The 27,479-nt window shown below is 36.5% G+C and overlaps 10 protein-coding genes and 4 non-coding genes across 14 annotated transcripts; 8 read left to right on the top strand and 6 right to left on the bottom strand.

Annotated features, from left to right (window-relative positions):
- Window positions 1-1,948: 1,948 nt before the first annotated feature.
- KQ657_000532 (uncharacterized protein) lies at window positions 1,949-2,425 on the top strand (the record flags this gene model as incomplete). The annotated part of the gene is made up of 1 exon (XM_043191370.1): window positions 1,949-2,425. The coding sequence occupies one exon, from the start codon at window positions 1,949-1,951 to the stop codon at window positions 2,423-2,425; it is 477 nt and encodes a 158-aa protein (XP_043049382.1).
- Window positions 2,426-3,646: 1,221 nt separating this feature from the next.
- KQ657_000531 (zinc-binding alcohol dehydrogenase family protein) lies at window positions 3,647-4,786 on the top strand (the record flags this gene model as incomplete). Its single annotated transcript, XM_043191369.1, has 1 exon — window positions 3,647-4,786. The coding sequence occupies one exon, from the start codon at window positions 3,647-3,649 to the stop codon at window positions 4,784-4,786; it is 1,140 nt and encodes a 379-aa protein (XP_043049381.1).
- Window positions 4,787-4,863: 77 nt separating this feature from the next.
- Window positions 4,864-5,700, bottom strand: KQ657_000530 (endonuclease/exonuclease/phosphatase family protein; the record flags this gene model as incomplete). Its single annotated transcript, XM_043191368.1, has 1 exon — window positions 4,864-5,700. The coding sequence occupies one exon, from the start codon at window positions 5,698-5,700 to the stop codon at window positions 4,864-4,866; it is 837 nt and encodes a 278-aa protein (XP_043049380.1).
- A 397-nt stretch (window positions 5,701-6,097) lies between these two features.
- On the bottom strand, window positions 6,098-8,467 carry KQ657_000529 (uncharacterized protein; the record flags this gene model as incomplete). The annotated part of the gene is made up of 1 exon (XM_043191367.1): window positions 6,098-8,467. The coding sequence occupies one exon, from the start codon at window positions 8,465-8,467 to the stop codon at window positions 6,098-6,100; it is 2,370 nt and encodes a 789-aa protein (XP_043049379.1).
- A 1,921-nt stretch (window positions 8,468-10,388) lies between these two features.
- On the top strand, window positions 10,389-10,460 carry KQ657_000528. The gene has a single exon. It is a non-coding gene; the product is annotated as a tRNA-Asp (tRNA).
- An 11-nt stretch (window positions 10,461-10,471) lies between these two features.
- KQ657_000527 lies at window positions 10,472-10,542 on the top strand. Its single transcript has one exon. It is a non-coding gene; the product is annotated as a tRNA-Gly (tRNA).
- Window positions 10,543-10,683: 141 nt separating this feature from the next.
- On the top strand, window positions 10,684-14,424 carry KQ657_000526 (transport protein particle complex II subunit; the record flags this gene model as incomplete). Its single annotated transcript, XM_043191366.1, has 1 exon — window positions 10,684-14,424. One exon carries the CDS (start codon window positions 10,684-10,686, stop codon window positions 14,422-14,424), a length of 3,741 nt encoding a protein of 1,246 aa, XP_043049378.1.
- A 151-nt stretch (window positions 14,425-14,575) lies between these two features.
- KQ657_000525 (uncharacterized protein) lies at window positions 14,576-15,997 on the top strand (the record flags this gene model as incomplete). Its single annotated transcript, XM_043191365.1, has 1 exon — window positions 14,576-15,997. One exon carries the CDS (start codon window positions 14,576-14,578, stop codon window positions 15,995-15,997), a length of 1,422 nt encoding a protein of 473 aa, XP_043049377.1.
- Window positions 15,998-16,136: 139 nt separating this feature from the next.
- KQ657_000524 (uncharacterized protein) lies at window positions 16,137-16,418 on the top strand (the record flags this gene model as incomplete). The annotated part of the gene is made up of 1 exon (XM_043191364.1): window positions 16,137-16,418. The coding sequence occupies one exon, from the start codon at window positions 16,137-16,139 to the stop codon at window positions 16,416-16,418; it is 282 nt and encodes a 93-aa protein (XP_043049376.1).
- Window positions 16,419-16,760: 342 nt separating this feature from the next.
- KQ657_000523 lies at window positions 16,761-16,834 on the bottom strand. Its single transcript has one exon. It is a non-coding gene; the product is annotated as a tRNA-Asn (tRNA).
- A 702-nt stretch (window positions 16,835-17,536) lies between these two features.
- KQ657_000522 (MFS transporter) lies at window positions 17,537-19,921 on the bottom strand (the record flags this gene model as incomplete). The annotated part of the gene is made up of 2 exons (XM_043191363.1): window positions 17,537-19,209; window positions 19,894-19,921. The coding sequence occupies 2 exons, from the start codon at window positions 19,919-19,921 to the stop codon at window positions 17,537-17,539; spliced, it is 1,701 nt and encodes a 566-aa protein (XP_043049375.1).
- Window positions 19,922-20,504: 583 nt separating this feature from the next.
- KQ657_000521 lies at window positions 20,505-20,586 on the top strand. The gene has a single exon. It is a non-coding gene; the product is annotated as a tRNA-Leu (tRNA).
- A 95-nt stretch (window positions 20,587-20,681) lies between these two features.
- On the bottom strand, window positions 20,682-24,572 carry KQ657_000520 (uncharacterized protein; the record flags this gene model as incomplete). Its single annotated transcript, XM_043191362.1, has 1 exon — window positions 20,682-24,572. The coding sequence occupies one exon, from the start codon at window positions 24,570-24,572 to the stop codon at window positions 20,682-20,684; it is 3,891 nt and encodes a 1,296-aa protein (XP_043049374.1).
- A 1,295-nt stretch (window positions 24,573-25,867) lies between these two features.
- Window positions 25,868-27,369, bottom strand: DFG16 (Dfg16p; the record flags this gene model as incomplete). Its single annotated transcript, XM_043191361.1, has 2 exons — window positions 25,868-27,292; window positions 27,361-27,369. The coding sequence occupies 2 exons, from the start codon at window positions 27,367-27,369 to the stop codon at window positions 25,868-25,870; spliced, it is 1,434 nt and encodes a 477-aa protein (XP_043049373.1).
- Between the last annotated feature and the right edge of the window lie 110 nt (window positions 27,370-27,479).

Genomic DNA, 27,479 nt, shown 5'->3' with positions numbered 1-27,479 from the left:
TCGAGTATTGGACAAACTTAGCAAAGTTGTTAGAAAAAGGTAAGTTCAATGCCCTTTTCATTGCTGATGTTTTGGGGCCTTACGATGTCTACAATGGACCACGTAATATTTCCAATGCTGCTAGATCAGGTGCTCAGTGGCCAATTACAGAACCCAGTGCAGTTGTTAGTGCGATGGCTGCTGTTACGAAGAATTTGGCCTTTGGTGTCACCTTCTCAACAATTAGTGAAGCTCCATATCATTTAGCAAGGAGACTTTCTACTTTGGATCATTTGACCAGTGGTAGAATTGGTTGGAATATTGTGACAACATATTTAGACAGTGCTCTGAGAAATTTGTTGAACAACGAACCACTTCCCCTCCGTGAGGAACGGTATGTGAAAGCAGAAGAATATGTCGAAGTTATTGAGGAATTACTCTTATCTTCTTGGAGGGACGATGCTCTTGTCTTGGATAAGAAAGCCGGAGTCTACTCTGATCCAGATAGAATCAGGGAAATTAACTATGAAGGTAAGTACTTCAACGTTCCTGGTCCACATATTTTAGATCCTACACCGCAAAGAGTTCCTGTTCTTTTGCAAGCTGGTACTTCAAAACAAGGAAAAGAGTTTGCGGCTAAGCATGCAGAAGTAGTATTCATAACCAACTTCACTCCTGAAAATTTGGCTCAAAATATCAAAGGTATTAAGGATTTAGCAAAGAACAAGTATGGAAGGGAAGAAGATTCCATCAAGTTTTTGCAATTGGTGACTACTATCATTGGGAAGACCCATGAAGAAGCAGAGAAAAAATATAAGGAATTTGAGTCGTATGGTGATCTTGAAGGTGCTCAATCTTTATTCAGTGGATGGACTGGAATTGATATTGGACAATTTGCTCAGGATGAAGAATTAAGAGATACTGGATCCAATGCCGTAAAGGGATTTGTGTCCAATTGGGTTAAGAGCTCACCAGGTGAAGACACAAATATCAAAAAAACGAGAGAATATGTAGCCAAACAGATTACTGTTGGTGGATTAGGACCTGTATTCTTTGGAACAGCTGAGGAAGTTGCAGATGAAATCGAAAGATGGGTTGAGATCTCGGATGTTGATGGATTCAACTTTACATACACAATTACCCCAGGCACTTTCGAAGAAATCGTTGAAGAATTGATTCCTGTGTTAATTGAAAGAGGATTAGTTTGGGATGATTATCCAAAGCAAGGTCTTACTTTCAGAGAAAGTGTTTTTGGTACCAATGATCCTCATAATTCGGAAGACCCCAAATTTCTCAGGCCATCCCACCCTGCAAACAAATTGAGATGGACCAACCAATTCACTAAAGAAGAGTTCGAAGACCATATTAAGGGTGTCAAAAGGACCTGGAAACGTTCATATGAGTAGAAAGACCATACTTCAAGCACGGCATAATAAATCAAACGCGTGTGAAATTTTGAGATAATAATCACTAAAATGTTTAGTTATCAGATCAAATAGTAGTACAAGATCCTTACACATTACCAATGGTTTTATCGGACATTGAATGATGGAGGGCTGAGGAGAAACGCTTTTTCAATTGTGGGCCCACGCTTAGAGCCACATTAAAGGTATATGGTTAGTCTGATACTGTGTAGCTGTGATTAAAGTCCGTGGACCCTATCATACCACTCTTTTCGCCCTTCATTAAAAACCTTTTACGTGGATAAGGTTGCATTTGATGCCATAACTGGTTATGCGAACAAGCCGTAATACAGCAAGTGTGGCATTATAGCCATTCCTAACAATCTTCTAACAAGATTCTGATATCTATTACACTTTGCAGGTTGCTTACGCGACTCTTATATATCTCGTTCTTTTTATACTTCGAAAGTTGTTAACAGCAACCGGTGTAAACTAACAAACAAATTCATTACGATTAATTAGTAACAAAATTGGCTAAAAAACAAATTGTTGTAAATGCATTTGATATGGGATGCTCTGGGTTGCAGGCTCCTGGTCTCTGGAAACATCCAGATGATAAATCACCAACGTTTAATACAGTCGAGTATTGGACAAACTTAGCAAAGTTGTTAGAAAAAGGTAAGTTCAATGCCCTTTTCATTGCTGATGTTTTGGGGCCTTACGATGTCTACAATGGACCACGTAATATTTCCAATGCTGCTAGATCAGGTGCTCAGTGGCCAATTACAGAACCCAGTGCAGTTGTTAGTGCGATGGCTGCTGTTACGAAGAATTTGGCCTTTGGTGTCACCTTTTCTACAATTAGTGAAGCTCCATATCATATCAAATTTATAGCAGTATTGACTACCGTCATTGGGAAGACCCACGAAGAAGCAGAGAGAAAATATAAGAAAATACAATCGTATGGTGATCTTGAAGGTGCTAAAGCTTTATTTAGTGGATGGGGATTCATTTTGGAATATTTGGTGAAGATTAAGAGTTGAGATGTCGGATCAAATGCAATTGAAGTGTTGTGGAACGTTGGACCAAGGCAACTCAGGGTGATGACCCCTCGTTGAAGAAGACTAGAGATTATTCGGCTAATTTGGTCACAATTGGAGGCTTGGGCCCAGTATTCTACAGTACACCAAATGAAGTAGCAGATATCATTGAAAAGTGAGTTGAAATTTCTGACGTGGACGGCTTCAACTTCACCTATTCACCTACGCAGTGACACCTGGTACATTTGAAGACATTTTTCACTATTTGATTCCTGGTTTAAAGAAGAGAGGTTTGGTGTGGGAGGATTATCCAAAAGAGAGACTTACTTACAGAGAGAATATTTTTGGTGTTGAAGATCCTCATAATTCAGATCCCACTTTCTTTCGATCCTGTTCACAAATTAAGATGGACCCAGAAACAAACTAAGGAAGAATTTGACAAATACCTGAAAGAAATATAGGAGCTTGAGAAAGGCTCGCATATTTTGGAAAGTGCTGAACCAACATATAATGAAGCTTGTGCAATAAGTTTAACTATTTAGATTTTCAATAACATATTATTTTGTATTTAATTTGTTGAGCCATGAGCATATGTGAAACATCACTTTGAATATGATCTGATATCACATGCTTGCAAATCCAATAGTGGCACTTAGTCGATTGCAAAGTAGACTGAAAGGGATGCGTTGTTTCACATTTTTCAATCTGCTTCTAAGATCCAACTGCATGCCACATTTGAGCCCTAGTTATTTGCAAAGGGTGCAAAAAACCGCAAAAATGAAACTAAGGCGCGAGCTTAAAGAAGCAGACCACTAGGAAATTAGAATAAGTTCGCACGCAATTTTTTCAACACATTTCGCAACCACACTTATCCAGCAAATGGAATCGATCTACTGGAAAAGCTTTAGTAAGTAGAATAGTATTGTGGCTGTCGGCAGCTTGCAAATCTAGAAGTGGAAATTCGTTATGCTAGGATATGGAGTTGTGGCATCGACATCTAGTAAAATAAAGGATGCGAATGGCCGCTCCAGGCAACGGGAAAGCTGTGGATGAATAGGCGCACTACCTTATATCCAAATATATATGTGAAGATATACATAGATCATAGAATTCAGCTTATTTTAAATACACCAAATTATTTTCCTTGCTATCGTGTTATTACCTTTGCAAAACTTGCACGCATCTTTTTTAAAACCGTTTGTTGGCTAATAACTTTGATAAAAGATGTCGATAGCACCATTAATAGAGATCAGACAAATAGACACTTATCATTTCACTTCACCTAAGCTTAATGAGATTTTAATATCTGAAATAAAAAAGTCGCTAGAATATTTAGCTCCCTTCTCACTCCAAACTCAAAAAGTGGTAGCTTGTACAGGTTTTAGTAGGCCTTTGGAAGTATTGAGTAACTATCCTATACCACAAGTTGGAGAACACGAAGTTTTAGTGCAGAACAGAGCTATTGGAATAAATCCTATTGATTGGAAAAGCAAAAAATACCGATTTGCAATTTATGATTTTCCATGGATCAATGGTCGTGAAAGCAGTGGGGTTGTTGTGAAGACTGGATCTAAAGTCACTGAGTTCAAAGTCGGCGACAAAGTGATGTTGGGAAGTACTAGCTATAGAGATAACAGAACTAGCACATTTCAAGAATACACAGTCATGAATGCAAACTTATTATGGAAGTTGCCTCTGCATTGGAATTATGATAATGGAGCTACTATAGGTGTGGGACTTGTTACTGCAGCAATATTGTTAGTTGATTCGTTCAAGATTCCTTTGATTGAAAATTCACAGAGAGGTAAAACTATCATCATTTGGGGGGGTGCAACAACAGTAGGAATGTATTTGACCCAGCTTGCAAAGTATGTTGGATTAAGGGTTATAAGTCTTGCCAGCAAAACTAATGCTGATTATTTGATATCATTGGGTGCAAATAAAACTATTAGTCGGCATTTAACGTCTGAAGCAATTCATGTGGTCCTTGAACAAGAAAATACTAGAATTGATTTTGCGGTTGATTGTGCCTCAAATGAATCTGCTTCTTTCCTTCTTGAAGTTCTCTCCCAAAATCAGGGAAATAGTGCAGAACCCCAATTATTTACTGGCATTGTTGCAATACCTAAAGTGCGACCACCTTCAACTGTCGAAATTCGCGGTTTAACAATCAAAAAGTTCCATGAAGATCAACAATTTGGAAGAGAAATTGTTCGAGCAACAACTTCTTTATTCGAAGACGGATCAATTCAACCAGTTCGACATCGTAGTTTTAAAGGTGGTATAGATAAGGTTGTTTCTGCATTAACTGCCTTAGAGGTTGAGGGAGCAAGTGCTGAGAAGTATGTTGTTACTCTTACGTAAGTAGGTTTCGCTTTAAATATTTCAGATTCTTAAAAAAAATAGTAAAAAGATTATATTCATTTGATAATTTTATTCGTTTAATCATCACTTTTGATACTAAAATCGGCTACTACTGGTCGATGATCTGAGAAGAATTCACCAAAATTGTTTTCAAGAACTCCATAATTCGTGGGAGAGAAATTGTTAGACCACACATAATCAATGATCATGCTTGGGATTTTCTCTTTATCAAACCCTGTGAATGTTCCACCATGAAACCCATAAATATCCGATGCCGCAACCCTACTGTCTTTGAAACCAGCACCTTTTAAAATCAGATATGGCTCATCAATTGGCTGAGTATTGAAGTCACCACTCAAAATTGCAGGAAGCGTTTCATTCTTCATTTCACCAGCAATTATCTTGGCAGATTCTCTTCTAGCAATAACTCCCTGATGATCAAAGTGGGTGTTCAAAAACTTTATCTTCAAGTTTGGGAACGTTCTGTTTTCCAAGACGACAATGGTGCATATTCTTTCTAATGCAGCATCCCAACTCTTACTTCCTGGGACATCAGGAGTTTCACTTAGCCAAATTGTTTTTGATTCTAATAATTTCCATTCTCTCTTCTTATAAAAAATGGGAGAATACTCTCCCTTTGTTTTCCCGTCAGTTCTCCCTACCCCATAAAATGCCCATTCTGGACCCAATTCTTCGATTATATCATTCAATTGATTATGAAGAACTTCCTGCAAATTAACAACGTTGGCTAGTCCCGGGTACGCATTAAATTTAATGGATCCAGTCACACCTACCTTTCGCAGAGCCCAAGGTAATTCTCCTTTATCGGGGTGATTGCGATTATCAAATCGAACATTATTGGTATAAACCCTTACCTTAAGGGAACAAGAGGGTTTCAAAAGTTTATTAGTCATTTCAATTCGGATTAACTAAAACTATATAAAAGAATGAAAGAACAGAACCTTCATTACTTGATAGCTAATCCCCTTATGAAATTTATACCCCACATGTTCCTACTTACACAAAATTCTCATTTGAGATTCTTCTATATACATCAATTTATAAGAAAAATCATACACAAATATAATAATACACACCTAATGAATGAACGCAATAATAAGGAGGAAAGGAGGTCTTTTTGATCACCTCCTTATAGTCGCAAAAAGAGTTTAAAGAAGACAATAATAGAAAGTATAAAAAAAGAAAAAGGAATAAAAAAACTCAGAAAAAAACCCTCTGTTCAAACCAAACCATTATATGAATGAAACTGAAAAAATATTTCCATAACAAATAACATCACTCTTGTACCCATTAATTGCCTTGTCTGTAGCGGATAATTCTCCTAAACAAATCAACAGAGTCTAACTCAATCTCACTAATAAACTCATCCAAAATCAGTTTCTCTCTGATATACCTATCACAATGATTAGCCAGAAGGAATCGATCTTCATCGAATTCCACAGAGATTCTTTCGATAAAATCTATAATTAACTTTCTTTCGTTGAAAATATGTAAATCAATTTCATTCTTAACCCAATTAAGTTTATCATTCTTAAGTCGACTTTCAATGGTAGGTTCAACAACATACCATTCTTCTAAGATCTCATAAATAGTAAAAATTTCATTATTCATAGCTATCTTTTTTGTAGTCTTTCTGATTTCACTGTCATCATGACCCATTTCATAATCTTCGTCATCCTCATTTATTCCATCTGCTTCATCATCCAGATTATCATTATCGTTTTTGTCATTCTCAATATCTTCTTCTGTGTCTGATTCAGTATCTGGCTCGCCAAAATTTTCTATCTTGACTTCGGAATTGTTACCACTCTTTTCCTGTCTCAAGCGTAAATTATCCTTCAATCCTGCTATGTAATCTTCAATTTCAAACTTCATAGCTAAAAGTTTGTTGTTCATATTCAATTTGAAATCAAGTCTATCACTAGCCTTTAGACGCTTGTTTAAAAATAATGAATCGATTTCTTGATTGATAAACTTGTGCTTGTTAGATATGGCAAGATTAATTTCAGTGATTGCCTTATTCACAGTGGTCATGAAATTTTCATCTAGTTTTCTTAATTTACCCTTGACCTTTTTCTCACGAACAGGTAAATTGGTTGAACCAGATTCTTTGTTTATTCCACCGCTCTTTCTTGATTGTCTTAATCTACTAGATTCCTTTGTAGAAGCTGGAGATGTGGATGGTGCAGGTGATGCTGGAGTAACTGGTGCGGGTATCATAGTACCAGGGATTTGAACTTCAAGCTTTGAAGTTTCCCGTTTAAGAGGTGTTCTTGGTTGTGGAACTTGTGTTCCTCTAATATCAAAAGCGCTTCTAGTAAACCTCGTATTGGCTGTGATGGGTGGAGTGGATGAAGATCTCATAATTTCAATGCTGGACACAGAATGCTCTGAACCCGGTCTTCTTTTTATAGCGCTATCATCGCTCAAAGAAGTGTTATCGACACCGCTAGAGTTCTCTTTGCTAATCAAAAACTCCAAAGCTATGTATCTGTTAGGTATATGTTTTGAGTTTAGCTTATAGGCAATATTGTTAACTTCCTGCAACTTTGAAAAAGCTGGATCCATTTTTCGAAGTCGAATAATAGGATTATCACTACCACTGATGCTGAATTGTTGTTCGTAGAATTCTTTCATTAATTCCCCAGTTACTAAAAACTCTTTTAGTCCTTTGGTAACACAGAAACGAATGTAGTGTTTAATTGTAGTGATATATCTCTTTCTTGTCTCGAATCCTAAAACCAATAGCTTGTTTCTTGCTTCCTCATTACTCAACACTTCGTTATCAAACTTCTTAAACATTTTAATAACTTCTGGAGTATCAGAGGCCATCACACGCTTGTTGATTTTGATTTCATTCTTGTTAGTAGTGTATTTGCGCTTTTTAGGCTTAATAATATTAGTTAAAGCTTTTGCAGCCAGCATGGGAGATTGTTCCCTTTCTGTATCAACTTCGTCATCGTCATCGTCGTCATCATCGCCATCAGCTTCTGCCTCATCTCCCCCGTTATCTCCTTCCTCGTCAACCCCCATCTCTCCATCTGCTTGCCTGGTGCACACTGATGATTCAACCCCGTTTGAAACTCTAGGCACACGATGGCGGATTGAAAACTGGGAATGTGAGCCAGTGTTGTTCCCCATATTTGAAAGAGGTCTGGGTTGTACCATGTTGAATGTTGTGTCAGAATGGTTAGCTGGAGATACCAAATCTGCAATGGAAGTAGGTCTTGCAGGAGTAGTCTCGTTCACAACTCTGGATAGAGACATGTCATCATTGTAAAATGCGGAGTTAAGGAGTCCATGGGAAGAAGTTTGGTGTAGTTGTTGAGGATGTGACAAAGATGGTTGGGGCAAGCGTTGAGGTGGAGCAGATTCAACCAAACGAGAATGATCTCGCTGGGGTCGAGAGAGAGGAGTAAGAGGAGGTGCAAATGCAACATTTGATCCCAACAATGAAGGTTTTGGAGGAGGTAAAATATTGGAATGGTGTTTTAAGATATGACGAGGGTGATGGGTAGAAGTTAATAGTGTTGTCGTGGTGGGTGATGAAGCATGAATATCTGGGACTTGTTGTGCGGTAAGTGGATGCGATGAGGAACTATTTGAAGAGGTTCGTTTTAAAACACTGCCATCTGAATCCTCAAACGATTCGTCAGACATGTCGTCTAGTCTGCGTTTTGACGCCGACCGTGTAAACACCATCGAAACGCTTGGTGTACAACAATCTCCAGTAGTAAAACACTGCACTGACTCTGTTTCTACCCTGTAAGGTAATGGGACCTGATTATCTCTTCTCCCACAAAAAAAAAAGTGTGCACCAACTACAAAAAAAGCTGCGAAGCCATCTGAGTAGACCCGTTTCACCTTAGGCTTTAAATCACTTTGCCCTAGGTTTACACCGAAAAAAATTTTGTTATATATAGAAAAGTGAGCACCAGACACTGCCAATAAGGCATAAGTATATACGGATTTACAACAAAAAGCTACTACATCATCTAATGCGAACATTATGGAGAATCTCTCGAGTTTAGTATGCGTATGAACTAGCGATTGTGGCTATATTTTAGAATGATACTAAGGTTTACGGTCTCTGGAACGAACAAACTTTAGTCGATGATTATTACCTAAGATGCCCTTGGAGTTTAAAGTGAATCCCTCATTAGGAAGGCATAACTTGCACAAATAGATGCAGGGAAGGAGTGGGTCATAACGGGGCATCTGCTTAGAGGGGAAATGAGAGAGCACTGTCACACTACTTATGGAAGTTACGCTTAAAATGACTGCATGTTATCGCAAAAATGGCTTTCAACTTCTACCCGAATGTCCGCGGTGTGCAAAACAGCATGTAAAACAAAGGTACAAGTTGGAACCACGATGTAAAAAGATCTTTAGCCTGAAAAATATAGGAGTACCTACCCATAAAAAAAATACTAAATTAAAAAGCCATTATGGTGTAAACGACATTTGAAGTCTAAGTCTAGTTTGTTGATGTAGAGGCACATATCAACCTCGAGTAAACTACACAACTGTCACAACCAATTTTAGAAGAATTTGAGCACCTTACTAGGTTTTTTTTCGCATGTCGATTGTTGCATCTATTTGCGACATCTGCATTCAAAACGATGCGTTTGCGGTGGTGGACAACTCTATACGGATATCGGAACTCCTGTAAGAAACAGTAGATCTTCACTCTCTTCCCCTCAGTAAGATGGAACGCGATACCACCACTCCGCATTCTAGGATGCATTCATACTACCTGGTTGGTAGAATGGAAAAATTTTCGTTATTCTACATCTCAAAATCAATGGAAGTTTCCATTAATATTCTTTGCGCAAAAAAAATTTTCACTTTGTTTCTTGAGGAGAACAATATCGGCCCCTTAAGTTTTCTTTTTACAGTAGCGCATCAACTGAAAACGGTAGGTTCTAGTTTTTTCTCACGTCCTTTAACGATATTGACTGTAATTGTAAGGTAGCTTTTATTCATGAGCCCTAAAAAGGATAACTTAAAGTGGTTATTCTATGTTGTTTATTTGCCATGATTAACGGATTTTCATGGGGGATTTACATTTGAGTTAGAATGTGTTCTTCAAACTCTTATCGGTTGCGATAAGCGACTGCCTTGTGTGTCAAGTTCTAAACCGCTTTCCCTGCATATCGTTGCTACCTCAACGGCATTACTGCGATTATTTCCTCTTACTTTTTCTGATGGAATTGCAATGTAAAACTATCGAGGTTGACATAGTATACTTTCTTGGGTTGCATTTTAGCTATTTTAATTGAACTTTATTCATAAAACCCGTGAGCTCTGAGCCTACAAAAGTTCTACACGCTTTCTAGGTTCAATTCAAGACAATAATCGCCTTGAGCCGAAAAATGGTTAGGAATGACGGAATGTTTTAAAGATAAAATAAGAAAATCATCAAAAAAAATGAAAGCGACCACATATCAAAATAAACCAAATTACATTCCTGAAAGAAGTTCCAGAATTTTTGGAATAAGAAAATTAAAAGGGAAAGTTTACACAGCTAATCTACACAAATAGGATAGTTATCATTCCTCTTAACTTATATTTCAAGAAATCCGTGATAGTTTAGTGGCTAGAATTACCGCTTGTCGCGTGGTAGACCGGGGTTCAATTCCCCGTCGCGGAGCATGTCTTCATGCGCAAATGGTTTAGTGGTAAAATCCAACGTTGCCATCGTTGGGCCCCCGGTTCGATTCCGGGTTTGCGCATACTTTTTTCCATCCTAATATGGAATACAATGTTGTATCTTTTTTTTCTATTCAAATTGTGGTTAAGGTTCCCAAGGTTGATCTTAATGGAACTCATGCGACATTAGCAGGGCACCGCTGGAAGTAAGTTAAATCGTTACCATGGACCTAAATGATCTTAACTTTCGAAATCCAATAAACATAGGGTATTATGATCCATTTAATGTGTTACCTATCATAAGAGAAGATATCGAATCGAAATGGCCCATAACCAACTTGCATTGGAAATATTATACAGCAAAGTCTGTTAAATCCATACCGTTGCTACCGGTAACATTTGTTGAAGAGATCCCTCGGCCATCGTTGGAATTGTGTCTTATTAGTGATGATAGATATATAAGAATGATGTTTGTTAAATATGATAATGTTGAGAGTTATCGATCACAGGTTAGACCATTGATTAGAGAATGGCTTAGAAGTTTAGTTTCCAAGTCCAACGTTGAATGGTTAATTGTCCTTGTTATCCCCACTACTAGCAAATATAAACAGTCGACGTTAATGAAAACTTCGATGTATGACAAGTTGCGAAATGATTTCGGAGTCGAAGGTAAAGAATTGATTAAACTCAATATGGAGAATATCCGATATGATCTTAATGTCAACCGTTGTTTTAGAGTTAATGAACAATATGAAAGTGATGCTGAAAAAATTGAAATCTTTAGTGAATTCACCCGTGTATTTAAAGAAGCACTTATAAGGACTTTCAATAATAAGCAAACATATTTCCAAAGTCAATTAGAAACCATTGCTAATAGAAATCCCAGCAATTTCGAATCCTTTCTAATTAAAATAAATTATGCAAAGTTCATGAGTGATATTCGATTACTGAAAGAAGCAGAAGAATTGTATGCAAATTTGACTGTTGTCTTACCAGAAGTTTGTGTGGAACATTCAAATTTGTTTGATATGTCTTTTGATTACCCACAAGATATCAACAATTTCAGATTGGAATATGCCTTCAATACAGCTTCTGTTTTCCAAAAAATAAACAGTTATAATCCGAATACTCTGGGGAAGTTAAGTTTAGGTGATTTGAGATGTCTTCTATTTATCAACCAATCGGCTGTTCTTCAATCCTTAGCTAACCTAGCAAATACAATATCAATATCTGCATTATACATTTCCAATTTATACAGAAACTTGCTACAGTTTATTGATGGTTTCATGAAGATAGTTCAATTGGTTCCAAAGGGTAAACTTTTGGATCATTATCAGTTCCTTTTTGCGGTTATTGAATGTTATTTGAAGCTTCCAATCAGTCAAAAGGTTATTGAGGTTAGTAATGCTAATAATATTAATAATGATGACAATATTAGCAACGGGGGTGAAGCCTATCAATTGAATGAAATATACGAACTAAAAGGGGAGCTCAAATTAATTCAACGATCGATATTGAACGATCTTGGTTATTTGTTTTCTTACCAGCGGACAGATGACATAATGGATACAATTGATTTCAAATCTGATGAGAGTTCTTCAAAGTATAATCCGAAAGATTTAATATTTGAGAAATTGGTGCTGTTCATGAAGGATAATGATACATTTTTTGATGCTTACGAACAGTTAACAGAATCTGCCATTCAAGACTTTTTGATTGCCGGGCGGAATAAAACAATTGATGTTTTAAGTATTGATTTGGTTATCATCCATTATAAGAGAGGTAATTATAGACTTGCACTAGATGTTCTCCAAGATTCGTACGGTTTCTTCATTGAGCATCGATGGAAATTTATGGGAGGGATGTTACTTGAGATCTATATCGATTGTAAAGAAAAGTTGGGTGATTCTACAGTAACTGAATTGATAACACCCAACATGAAGTTACTTTCACTTCTTTCTGATTCGGACTCAGAAATATCTCAACGCAATATTAATTGTTTCAGGATAACAAAGTCATCCAATCAAGTTAAACAAATATTGGAAGGTATAATAATGAAATCAAAAGGCTTAAGTGTTACAGAGACTTATCCACTTAATTGGATCTTTTCATTTGATATAAAACCATTTATTCATCCTGATTTTTCAACAACGTTAGACAAATACTATTTAGATGTGGACATTAAGAATTCGCTTGGAATTGACGTGGAGATTCAAATGGTTTCCATCGTTTTACGTTCTATGGATAATGATACCAGTATTGAACTTTCTTCCGGTCCAGTTATCATATCTGCGATGGGCTCTTCAATTCGAGTATTCACTAATGAATTCAAGCTAGCAACGTTTGTAGTGGAGACCATCGGCCTTTCATTAACTGATAACATTAAATTCTTTGAAACGATTAGTGGCCACACCTCTGGTAATGATAAAGTCAACGCAACAGTTGTTAGGTTTTCGAAATCAATAGTTTCTGACGATTATCATGATTCAATTATTCACCAAGAACTCCGTGGTAGTAAGAAGGATTTGAGGATACTTTTCTACCAATGCTTGAATAAATTCTGGTGTGAATTTTCTAATCCTTCTCAAGTTCTGCTTGGGTCATCGGAACTTATTTTAACATTGCATAATCAACATAACGTGATGAAAGATGTTACCTTGAAATTGCAGGAATTGACAGCAGGACTCAATTTAAATCAAAATTCACTTGATTCCATTAAAAGTGAACTACTTCCAGGAGAAAGTTATGATATCATTATACCCTACAGTTTCTTCAGTGATAGTAAGTTAATTAGTATTGGGTGCGAAATTGATTACAAAGTTGGTGATGTCACCTATAAGCATATCATGAGACAAGAGATTGATACAACGTTAACTGTTTCCGTTTCGGTTCAAGATATCTTTAAACCTAATTGCTTATTTCTGAACTTTCAAATTAGTACTGCCAATTCCAAATTCCCCGTGAATCTTAAATCTTGTGAAGCTCATTGTAACAATGATAATTATACCATTCAAAAGCCTAAAGTTAAGCCTAATAACGTGATCACATTTGGTGAGCAACCGGTATCAGTATTTTACCGTATTCTTTTAAATGAAAATTATCAAATTCAACTTGATGATAAAATAGATCTTTGTGTGGTGTACACTAACTTAAGAGATGAATGCATTGAAATTGTTCAAAAACTCATGAGAGAGTTGTTGAATGAAGCTGGTTTAATTAATTATTGGTTTGTGTTTGTGGAGATTGTTTCCAAGCAATTTAGATTTGATTTGAATCATTATGCAATTAATAAGAAATTGAAGGTTTTAAATGCACTGGAAGTGGGTATGTTATTAGAAAGAATTATTAAGAGGTCCATTGAGAAAGAACAAGACCGTAAAAAAACTCTTCAAATCATGAAATCAATGCTAACAGAAAGAGATTGTAAACAATTAGAAGTTCAATTTGCACTTCAAAGCTTAACAATTCCTGTTTCAATACCAACATTGAAATATTTACATCAAGCAAAGTTTGAATTTACTCGGGCACCTTCTTATTTGGTTGGAGAACCAATAAAGATGAAACTTGAAGTTAAAAGTCTTCTGAAATGGTCAGCTGAACTTGATCAAGATGATCATGGTGATCTTTCAATCCTTGCAGAATCTTCACCCGGAAAGGACAAAAGTAACGGATCAATAAAATCGAAGGTCGAACCGTTTGAGTTTACCTTATCAATTCCTAATGATAGTAATTGGTTAGTATCAGGTTTCAGGAAGAAAACATTCCTCTCAACAACTTCTAATAGCGTGGAGATTATTCTCATTCCATTAACCGTGGGTAAACTACATCTTCCTAGAGTCTTAATTAAGTTGTCAGACAACTCCAACGACAATGGCGTAGCATCAACAATGGAAGTTGAAGTTGCCAATGGAGCTGAAACTTTATTAGTATTATCGGAGCAGGAGGTCATATCATTTGCATTCTAATGAAGAGGCTATATCTTATTTACTATGTCACGTGACGCACTCGTTGCCTCATTGAATAGTTTAGCCGAGATATCCTAAACATGGAGTCAACACAAACACAATATCAAAGCTAATCAGAATAAACTATATATATAAAGTAATTCCAACCATCATGGTTAAGGATACTACATATTATGACGTATTAGGTGTAGAAGTCACTGCTACTGACATTGAGTTGAAGAAAGCATACAGAAAGAAGGCCATTAAACTTCATCCTGATAAGAACCTCGATGACCCAAATGCTGCTGACAAGTTCAAGGAAGTGGGTGAAGCATATGGAGTATTATCCAATCCTGAGTCTAGGAAAATTTATGATGAAGTTGGAAAGGATGGTATGAATAGTAGTGCCGTTGAAGAAGCCGACCCTAGTGAATTCTTTGCCGCAGCTTTTGGAGGAGAAGCTTTTAAAGATTGGATTGGTGAGTTAAGTATGTTGAATGATTTAAACAAAACCAATGAAGTGTTCCTGACGGAAGAAGATGGAGGTGGTGAACCCCCCTCCTCGGGTACAGGTACCTTGAATTCAAAGACAGAAAAACCCTCTGAGGTGGATAGTAACATTACCACTGATCTTCAACAAATGAAGGTAAGTGAAGGAACTTCACAGAAGACAGAAGGCGCAGACATAGTTTCTGAGTATAATGAAGCAAAGAAACGGACAAAACAAAAGATGACACAAGCCCAAAGAGATGAATTGATGAGACTTAGTGAAGAAGCAAAATTAGCTAAGGAAGAAAGAGTCAATGGTTTAGTTCAATTATTGGAAGTAAGAATTAATAAGTTTGAATCATGTTATAAGAATCCCGAAGCCCTTGCATCATTTGATTCTGGTTTGAATAAGGAATTTGAAGACTTAAAGATTGAAAGTTTTGGATTACCCTTGTTGCATCTTATTGGTAAAGTTTATACTCAACAAGCACATGCTGCAATTCTGGCCTCTAAGACCTTTGGTGTTACCAAGTTATTTACATCTGTCAAGACCAAAACTGATAGAGTTAAAGGTGGGTTTTCGATAATAAAGGCAGCTTTAGATGCTAAAGTTGCGTTGGCAGAGATGGTTCAGCATGAAGAAGTACTTCAAGCTAAAGTCGAAGCTGGAGAAGCCATTAGCACCGAGGAACAATACGAACTGTTAAGATATCAAAGATTAATTACTGGTAAATTTATTGCTGCTGCTTGGGCAGTTACAAAGTATGAAGTGGTTGGAGTATTAAACAAGGTCTGTTATAAATTATTTAGAGATTCTTCAGTGTCAAAGAAGGAAAGAGTAAGAAGAGCAGATGCTGTGTTACATATTGGGAAGCTTATGTCCAATGTAAAGAGAACTCCTGAAGAAGAAGAAGAGGCTCAAATATTTGAAGAAATGATGGCTGAAGCTTCTGCTAAAAAGCAAAAGAAAGAAGGCACTGCAATTAGTGAAGCAGAAATAGCTGCCTATTTAAAGAAAATGGAAGAAGAAGCCGCTGCTAATAATAATTATTCCTCATCCGCTGGTACCAGTTCATCTTCAGTTCCAAGCTCCAGTAATAATTAGGCTATGTTATATTTTGGTTTGTACACGACTTGTATCTATCCGTATGGCAATTTTTTGCATTTGTAAGATGAAATACATTTAGGTTTTGGTCTTACTTCATAATAGCACATTTAATTAATAACCCCGATTTCCATTGACTATGACTTCAGTGTCGTCCAGACAAGTCTTATCCTTATATAAGCGTATGCTTGAGAAGGCAACCAAGTTTGACAACTATAACTTTAGAGAATATTCAAAAAGGAGGATCAGACATGGGTTTAAACAATCCAAGAACGAATCAGATCCAGCAAAGATCTTAACCTTATACAACAGTGCTGTCAATGATCTTGGGCTTTTGGAGAGACAGACAGCCATTTCACAAATGTATACGTTTGAAAAGTTGGTAGTTGAACCATTAAAGAAGCATGTTCGTCATGCGTAATGACTCATGACAAGATTAAAAACATCTAATCCGTATTGATGATATATATTTAGCAAAAAGTTATTGATATACTGCTATTACTGTTATTATTATTATATAACTGTTGCTAAGGTAGTTGGAATGGGATACATTTGTATATATGTGAATACATGGAATTGTATATATACGTGGCCAATGGAGTAGGATCCCAATTTCTCAATAAGGTGTGATTTTAGTTTAAAGACTTAAACTTTAATGAATAGCGTTCAGTAATAGGAATAATCGTAATACTTTGGTAATTTTGTTAGTTTGACTCGTGGTAAATTCGGAAAGGATTTTTTATAATATTAAGTTGAAAAAAAACGACCCCGGTGAGGATCGAACTCACGATCTCAAGATTAACAGTCTTACGCCTTAGCCAGCTTGGCCACGGAGTCGCTTTATGATATGAAAACAAACTTTCCTCTTTGTACTCTATTTATATGGTCGTGATATTACCGGAACGTTCGTCCTGTTAAGGGAGGTATTGTTAGATAATACCAGTATCTTTAATGGGTTTATTTGATATTAAAACCTGTAAGTGAAATTCAGACTTTTAAGTCCGCTTTTAATATGAACTGAAATGTCGTTTATATTACAACAATATTGAAATGTGTCTTATAGTTGGTTATCTATCCAATCATACTAGATTTGGCCAAACACTTTAACTGTACTCACTTATTGTTAGGGGTGTTTCTGCATTGAAACTGGACTCAAATAGGTTGTCTCGTGTCATTTGTTGGGTCCAGTATATTAACTAGTTAGTCTTTCTTTTTTGAAGTATAGTGCAAATTCTTGAGAAAAAGTTTACCGTTGTCAGGCTTTCAGCTACAGTGAGTATTTTTAGTCATAAATAGTTGCAAAAATATTGATCGTCCTAGTCCTGACAATTGTAGTATCCTGATCATATAAAACAAAACTATAATGTTATACTAAACAAGATGAAAATACACATTATAATTTCCAATTATAGTTTCACACCATCCCCCAATCGTAACTCTTTTTATGTTCGACACCCTATTCCACAATTACGGTACACAAAACAGAATATCAGTACATTAAACTACGTAAATTCACAGTAAATAAATATATAATCCTAATTAGTTTGCATATCTTGATCTCGCACGCAATTGAGGACCATAAATGTAAAAGAAAACAGGTATAGCAATCATTGCCATTGAAATAAAGCCCAAAATACTCGAACCCCAACCAACAGGGAATCTATCAGTCTTCAAGTTATCAAATAATGGTCTACCAAACAATGGGAAACAACCAGCAATGACACTTCTAAACAAGGCATTGGAAGCAAAAGTCGAAGCCAAATATCTGTAGAATGAAGAACTCAAATAGTTGAATAAAGTTTGGAAAATAATCAATGCACCAGCTCCAAAGATACCTGCACCAATCATTGGGCCAATCCAATGAAGGTCTTTCGCAGCAGTCCAACCAAAAATGAATATACCGGTAGGTAATAAGATAGAACCAAATATGGACATAGGGATAAAAACTTCAGGAACAAATCCTTCACCCTTTAAAACCTTTAAAGTGAACTTTTGATAGACATAAACCATATAAATCAACCCACCAAGGAGAATACCAATAACAAGAGAAATATAAGATGCACCAAGGGTAACCAATGGGAACCCATAAGTTTGCGCAAAAACAATTGGGAAACCTTCAAACCATAAGTACATCACAGAATAGACAAGAGCAATGTAAACGTTAATCAACATAACCACTGGTTCAATTAGGGTAATTTCAAAAGGTCTCCATAAAATATCAATAATAAGTTGATGTCTATTCATTGATTTAATTTCCAATTCACCTTCTGAAGTAATTTTGGTGTTACCAGTTAAATTTCTCAATCTTTTAGCCTTTCTGTAAAGTAAAGTTTTACCATAACTTTCAGGGAGGAAGAAGGTCAAGATAACCAAGGCCGAACCAGAAAGCATTGCCATGAACCAGAAGGTCCATCTCCAATCGCGCTTAACAGTTAGAACACCACCAATTAATGGACCAAATGATGGACCACAAACAGCACCCAAAGCCCAAGCACATAATCCAACAGGAATATAAGGGAATCTAATAACATCAGCCATAGATGCACCACCGGTAGCCAATGCTGGAGATGCGAAAAATCCCGATATAAGTCTTAAAACAGACAAACTGGCAATATTCTTAGATAAAGCAGTTGGGATTTGTAAGATGAAGAAAATAAATAATGTGGAAATGTAGACATAATTTCTACCCACAGCAGCATTCTCAGTAATGGGAGATAAGAACATTGGTCCAATACCGTAACCAACAACAAACATAGTTAATGGGACTATCGCAACAGTTTCAGAAACATTAAACTCTATCATAATATCTTCAAGACCTGGAGTATAGATAGCTGAAGCAACATATACTGAGAATGTTAAGAATCCAACAAGAGTGGCAAAGATAGCCTTTTGGTAAGTAGGCCAATTCTGGGGGTTTTCCGGATCATTTTCACCATCCCAATCAACTATGATAAGATCGTCTGTGTCTGATGAGCTGTCATCTTCTGCCGTCTCTAGACCCTCCTTTTTCGCTGACAACAGTTCCTCATCACCACCTTCTTTGGCGTTCTCTGTAACTATAGGATTTGCTTCTTGACCACCTCCCAAGTATTTTTCATCAACCACGTATGACTCCAATTCTTCCGGTTGTCTGAAGAGCTTTCTGCCAGACATTAGGTAAACACCGTTACCGAAAAATGAATCTCTAACAAATCTATACATTCTTGGTAATACTAATGACAATGAAGTAAATAATGTTGCAATAATCAATCAAAGTAATAGTAATGGTATTAGTCGTGGTATTAGTAGTACTATTACGGGTTGTAATTGATTGTGGCAATCAAGTGAATTGAATTGAATTGAATTGAATTCAGTGAATCGATTTCAAGCAAGACTTGATGCTTATATATACTATTCAATTGTAGTAGTCTTTCACGATGCCATCATCTCCGAACATATTTGCCTTTTGCCGTCTCTTGTATACAGAGGAGTTGCAACAACAGGCGCGGCTTTATGACAAAACGATAACACATTGGGTGCAATAATTCTGAATTACCATTTTGGGACTAAAAACCGAGATGGCCACCATTGTTTTCTTTAGGATTAGGTGGACGTAATCCGTTCCTATTTGAAAGGGAGAGTATTTGTCATTTGAAAATACAATGAAACTGATGCAACAACGTTAAAGAGCAATTGTGCTCAAAATCCAAATCTTAGCTGTTTGGATTAATAATCCGTCAGGAAACATACATACCGCTGAATGAATACATGTGAGGCTACAACGAAGATACCATTTCTAAGTAGAAGATGACCGCAATTATTATTCGGCTTTATACTGTTTAACTTGTAGCTAAGTACCCTTTCGTTGAGTTGTAAGCAGATATAAAACCATCGATTTGGGAGGACAATATTCCTACATTCATTTTCATCTTCATTAAAACCCATTCTGGTTTGTTTTGAGAGCAAGTGGTTGAAACGGAGAAGAGGTACGAAATTCGGGGACAGGTCAAAAAGCTAACGCGACAGCCGTTTTCCTAATTGGGATCTACCTCCATAAATCCTGTTGATTCAGGGTTTATCTATCTGGAACTTACGGGATTCCCTTTTGGTATACGGAGAACCGATTATTAATTTCGTTACTGCTGAAGTAATTATGCAATACGAAGTTATAAATATATTTGTCGTAAGAAGATATGAAAGATTCATCATTCTAACAATATGTGAACCAATACGTCAATGACGGGCACTTAGCTTATAGCTGTCAGTAAGCTTATATTATTTCGGTATAGTTCGTTTAACATTGGATTACTTCCCCAAAGAAGGTAACATATATTTGTGGGAATACCACTTAGATTTATATAATACAATACAACTACTATTCCATATTGAACTGAATTAGCCTAGTCACGTGACTTTAATTTTTTTTAAGAAGTACCTTATATTCGTGGGAACACCACTTAGTGCAGTGTTTATGTTTGTAATGGTCTGCATGATATACTAAATCAGGAAAATTTTAACAACAAGTAAGGGCTCTGTGGCCGAGCGGTCTAAGGCGGCAGACTCAAGTTCTGTTATCGTAAGATGCGCGTGTTCGAATCACGCCGGAGTCATCATACTATACTTCCTTACTTCTTTTTTTTTGCAACTTTTTGATAAACGTATAACAAAAGCATGTTGATAAAAATAAATACTTAGCTAAATAATATCACGAATCACAATTGATATAATCCATCAACGCATGCAAAATGTTTTCCAAACTTGAGTAAAAGGCACAATAATCATTAATATCCACAAAATTATTCCGTAAATCATAATAAATCTTTTCATTCAATTGCATCACCTCTAGTTTGACATCCTTTGTTATATGAGTATCTTCCCGAGTAATTAAAGCATTTGGCATATGCTTTTTTGTGTGTATTTCAATCATTTCATTGGTGCTTCCATTACTTCCCTGTGTACTTGCTGGAGACATGGTTATTGATTGCCAATTCCCATTCTGAGACTTGGAAGAGTTACTTCCCCCAAAGGAAACTTGTGAATTCATGTGATGATAATTATTCCCATTGACAAGTTTATATGGTATATCGTCAGGTAAAATTGGCAGTGGAACATCCATAATGGAAAATAAATCATTAAGATTCACAAATTTTGTCATTTCATAATCAAAATATTCAACTTTCGATTCATCTTCACCTCCGAATTTATCAATGTATTGATTCACAATGTTAATGATGTTATATTTCTTTAAAATATAATCCCAAGCTAAATTAGTAAGTGATAACATACGTTTGTACTTTTCATTCTTGAACCATTTTCGAATAAGAATGAAAAGGGCTTTGTTGATCAACTTAACATAGACAATTAACTCATTAACAGTGATAAATTCATACTTGAATTTAACAATGATGATAATGAACATTAAAATAATTGAATCTAATGGAATGGTTCTTTTAACATACCAATTGAATTTCCCGAACTTAATAAAATCATTATACTTTAAAAAGTCATTCAAATTGTGCAAAATACTGGGGATCAAATTATTATTCAAATTGTCATATGTGAAATTTTCAAATTGACTGAATTTCAATTGTGAAATAGACAGATTGTGGAAATTAGAAACAATATTTGCTTCTTGAATCTTACCAAAAGTATCTTCGTATTGACTTAAACTTAAAACTCCACCTCTTGTCTTATGACTCAATGTACTCACAATACCTTCTTGTCCAAAGGAATAACTTCTATAGCTGACCAGTCCTTCACTATGAGATCCCTTTGTAGGAGATTCCGTAGATGACTTCCCTTGTGAAGCATTGGAAGAAATACTAGCACTGGTATTCATTGCCAAAGCATAAGGTGAAAAATTGTCACCCTTTTTGACGTCACCCATCAAAATCTTTTTATGAAGCAACATGGTAGCTCGATCAACAAATGACCATGAATGATTCTTAACAAAATTAATTAAATTCATCTCTTGAACTGTTTGCGGAGGATTCTGCTTTATGAAATTGTTTAATCTATGCATTGAATTATTAATATCTTTGAATAATTCAAGAATCATGGATTTGATTTCTGTAACCTTTGCAGATGTAATGTCAGTGGAAAGTCCATTATGCAACTGATAAACCAAATCAGACAAGATACGATCATATTTAAACTTAATATTCATCGACATCACTGCAATGTTAAGACGTTTCTCAATAATTTGATCTTTATTAAGTTCACTGAATACTGGTTCCACCTCATCGGGCATAAGGACATTAAAGTCATTAAATTGACAGACTGGAGGTAAACAGAAATTATGAGAAGTTAAGGCATCTAATCCAAAAATCACCCACCAAAGTAATCTTCTAAACTTGATAACTTCCCAATCTGTAATCCTTAAAGTTAAAACTGGATCTTTATGCATTTGAAGGAATTTGGCATACCTAATGATTTGTGACATTTCCATAGTTGATGGATTTGGTGAAGTAGATTGGATAATAACATTACCTAATAATAGCGGCAATATTTTAATTCCATGAGGATAATTATAATATTGACAGATTTTGTTGAATGCTTTCAAATACTTATTAATATCTTGATTCAATAAAAGATTATCATATTCTTCAAACTCGGAGATTGTCGATGCATAAAGAACAGGGAAATAAAGTGTATAAAACTGCAAGTAATTAAAATCAGGTTGGGAAGTTGATGACGATGAAGTTGTTGATGGAGCTGATTGGTTTGCAAAGCTGCCATTTGCTGAACCTGAATTCGAAGCAGATCCATTGGAATTATTAGTTTCTGTACCATCATTATTTTCTTGAGGTGAAGGGTCATTCGGACTTGAATTAGATGATCCAGCATTTCTGGTTCTAATATTCCAATAAAATTCATGTTGGGCAACAAAATCATCAAGATTGATCAATATAGGAAGTAAAATGTGGACGGAATTTATATATCTTTCAATCAATTCATGACTCCTTTCTCGTGAAATGGGTAAATGGTTTTCCAAGTCTTCTAAAAGATGGTCATTATCGTAGTATGTGTTTGTTCCGTATAAATAGTTTATAGTAGTTGCGGGATTCGACAGATATGGATTCAAATTCATTGATTGTTGATTTGAAGTAATGATATTTGGATTGGAAGAGTCTGTCTTTCCCGTAGCACCATTATTAGAATTCTTGATTTCATTCTTGAAGGTAAACGACAGTAAATTGAATGAATATTGCTCTTCACCAAAATTCGAAACACCTGTCGGAGGATTATTGTAATTGGGGTTAATAGCAGGGTTATTTGAGTTTGAGTTAATATTGGTATTGTTACTGTTGTTTGGATTAGCATTACCATTATTGAAAAAGGAATTGGTGATATTGTTTGACACGTTATTGATAATGGGGGTTTGTAAAAGATAATTTGCCTGAGAATTTGTTGGAGTTGTAATCCCTGGCCCAGGGGATATACCTGATAACAACGCGTTATTGAATGTAATATTTTGATTTGAATTTGAGTTCGCATTATTGTTGGACTGATTCTGGTCAAAGATGGGGAAATCCAATGGAGATGACATGGCACTCATCACCAGACGAGCGGAAGCTAATGGTATAGGTGGAGGTGGCGGCCGATTATTGTTACCACCACTACTGGATGAAGCATGTGAATGCGAAGAGGCAGAATTCTTACCACCGTTGGATTTAGGTGGAGGTAAAGGAGGACTAATAATAGAAGTGCCATCCAAAATAGGAGAAGGTGAAGTTGGAAAAGGTGCGACATTTGCCGGAACATCATCTTGAACTTCTTGTTTGATAATGCATCTATTTTTATTAGGGTTTGGAGACATTCTAGGTGATAAAGATCTCTTAATGGTTAAAGGGCTCTGCTGGAGTTGCTGAGAATCTGATGCAGACATAAATTCTTCTCCACGATTATTAGTTTCCCCTGACATTCCGTTTGAACTTGTACCATTTGGGTTCAAGTTGGTACCGCCTCTTGAGACCCGCTCATTAGCAAAATATTTACATTCTAACCCAAGCTTCTCACAATGATTACAAGTTGGTTGAACCCTTGAACATTTGATTTTCTTCAGATGACAATAGATACATGAATGGATTTTCCGTTGTCTAGATTTCTGGACCTTTAGCACTTTCCCGTCGGAATGAATTTTCAATTCAAATTCATTCTTACTTGGAGGTTTGGCCAATACTTGAGATTTGACTGGTTGTTTGGTTGTAGTGTTGGAGCCGCTGGTGCTGGAGCCGTTGGTGTTGGAGCCACTGGTGCTGGAGCCACTGGTGCTGGAGCCCCTGACGGCATTTTTAAGTAACTCCGAGACTGTTGATGATCTGACTACTTCTTGTTCTGCAGCAGCAGTGAGGACCGATCCTGATCCCCTATGAAGTTCAGATGGTTCTGTATCCTTTGACGGTGTGGATGATGACGTAGATGAAGATGTAAACGCGGTACTACCGATAGCAGTACTACTAAGACTTGTGGTGGATCCAGGAGACGTTCTGGAAGATTGATGTTTTGTCAGATCTTGTGATAACATCGATCTATTGTCATAAGCAGCAGTAGCCGCTACAACTGCTGTTTGCGGATATAGATGGTCTACTTCCATTCGATTAGATAGATCAGGTTTTTACTATGGGGTTGGAGAAAAGAATGTTAATGTTTTTCTTTCTGGGGATACAAGATGAATGTAGTAAAGTCCGAGCTCCATATGGCGAAAAAAAAAGTGTCGGATTGAGAATGAGAGCGAAATTCTCCTCTTCAGATGGTCACTCTATTAGGGAAAAGAAGATCAGACAAAATGGAAGGAGGTAAGGATGACAATATAAGCACAAGTATAGGGGCAAGTATAGTGGTATAAGGACAAGTACAGGTACAGAGTGTCTGTTAGTTGCTAGTATAATCCAGCGTAACACTACATTTAACGGGAGACATAGCTACAGACATAGGTATAGGTATAGGAGAGTCATTAGACGTAGCAATAGTAGACATAACAAGACATAAGTACTGACACAACAAGACATAACTACTGACAACAGTAGACTTGTTGTCATGTATACAAATACATGTATCCCGACAGTACACTTATCATCATTTACTAAAGTCGGCTATAAAAAATGAAGTAAAGTGAACTCCGTTCGTCCAACAAATCTACTTATAACCGTTTGCATACATTGTTACTCCTTTTACCTTTGTCTTTATCTACAACACCCACCCCACGTATATGCTTAAAGTGTTACTTGAAGACTGGAAGGGCGTGTGCGAACTGTGGAGTTAACCCCGAATGTCACAATAAGAACTTAATAATTAGTTATCTGAAATTGCTATCTACCCTTGCAATCTCATTACTGTCATAATTTGTACTATACTAAACTTCATTCAATTTTTAAAAATCTCTTTCTCTGTCATCTTATTATATAAATTTAATACCATATCGCCAGTGCATCTTTTCCCGTCACTTTAGGTGGTGCCGGAGTTTGGCACCAATCGTCTGCGCATGCCATATGTTAATTGCCATTTATCAACGTATTTTACAAATGATGTCGGATTCCCATCTTTCATCAAATCCACCAGATTTACATTTTATTCCCTTAACAATCCCCACAAAAATTATTCCTCATTCCTTGTACTTGTGTCTGAAACGGTTACCAACTCCACGTCAAATTTAAATTCATAATTTAACGCATCACTGAGTTTCTCTTAACCCCACTCGGACACAAGCTCCCCCGCATACCGTTACCCAAACAACAGATCGATATGAGCCTTCAACTGATTATGGTAGCGCACGCCCGATTATGCACGACAAATACGTCTATGGTAGCGCTTTCGCATTAACAGAAGTGCAATAAGCAGCAGTTGCTAATATACCTTGATAATACAATCGTAATATATACAGTTCCCAGTTCATTCCCTATTATATGCCGACACCATATTTCCTGCAGTCATTATGATCTCTTCATCCAGATCGTTTTCATCTTCAGTGTAGCCATAATATCTGCTTCTATCAGCCCCACCGTAGTCATTGTTGTGTCCTAAGATATCGTTCTCCATAGGCTCCCCCATAATATCATCCATAGTTTCCCCTATAATATCATTGGAGTACCCAATATCAATACCACCATGATTGTCATCATGATCGTCATGATCGTTATCATTATCATCATGATCATCATCACTATTTCGACTAATTGCGTCACCGCTTGATGGTATATTTATACTTCTACTAGTACCCTCTCTATGATCAGGGGATCTTGTATCAGACAGTTGAACATCCAGCCACAGAAACTCTTTGGAACCGTTGACAGTATCATCAGGATTAGGCAGCACATTCAGACCATTCTCCTCTGTAACATTGGTAATTACACTCTTTCGATTACCTAGTAACCTGCCCAATAACCCTGTTTTAATCTTCATGTTATCCACTTGTGCATGTGAAGTGATACTAATTCTATCTTCGTAGCTCATTCTTCGGCCCAACATTCCTGAGTGTTCAATCCGTCGTTCTAACGATCGAATACTTAATACCCATTCCCATACCAATGTAATCAATACAATATTAATGTATTGAGGTAATGTAGCAAGCCAGTTTCGAACGAGCCAATTGGTCCGGAATTTGGTCATCAATAGCATGTAAATAACAAAGTGCATAGCAAACACCAACCATACAAATACGCTCATTGGTAAAAGCCTTCGACAATAACTAATGGTTGGCTTTTTATGTATAGTAAACCATCCAAGACTTGCAGCAAACATCACCAATAAAATCTGCTTCAACAGAGCTCTAGCAACCCACCATCGCATAATTGAAGGAGGTATATCAGCTAAATACTCTTCTAAATCCAATTGAACAAGATAATAAATGTCCACCGTTAAAGTAGCAATTATCACCGTTATCCATACACCACCTATACGATTTCGATATCGGGCAGCAAACATCAGCACTACTATCTGAAGCCAAGCAAGATATGACAATGCTTCGCCTAAAGAATTAGCCACTTTGAATCCTGTATCAACAAAATAAGCAGCTTCTAATGATATGATATCCAATTGATTTCCCAAGTATTGTGATTTGGCTGTACTGGTAACATAACTGATCCCAACACTATAAACAATGGAAAATAAGAGCGTTACCAATTGGGCAAGAATGGGTTTCCGTTTATGACCTGGTGATAAAAACATAAGTAAAGCTAACATCCAACAACTAACACATTCACCACTTAGTACAAACATCAATGCCACTACGGCATCACCATTATCTCGTTGATTAGCAGGGCTTGTGGGTGTAAAATCAAAGAACCCTAAAGTCGTATCCAACATTAACAGTGCTAACTGTTTCATCTCATCTTGGGTACAATTGGTTAGATAGTAGCCAGGAGTAAACCGTGATAAGTTACTACCGTAACCATTTGAATCAGTGTCCCAGAATTTGATAGTCCCCGGTGGGAGGTAATAAATGGTACAGTTTGAGTCCACCGTACGCATAATCTATGCAATAGCGGTCTCTAGTATTAATAAT

This window comes from Scheffersomyces spartinae (assembly GCF_019049425.1).
Source record: "Scheffersomyces spartinae strain ARV_011 chromosome Unknown scaffold_10, whole genome shotgun sequence".
Taxonomy (NCBI): domain Eukaryota; kingdom Fungi; phylum Ascomycota; class Pichiomycetes; order Serinales; family Debaryomycetaceae; genus Lizanozyma; species Lizanozyma spartinae.
This window is presented reverse-complemented; position numbering and strand designations above follow the sequence as displayed.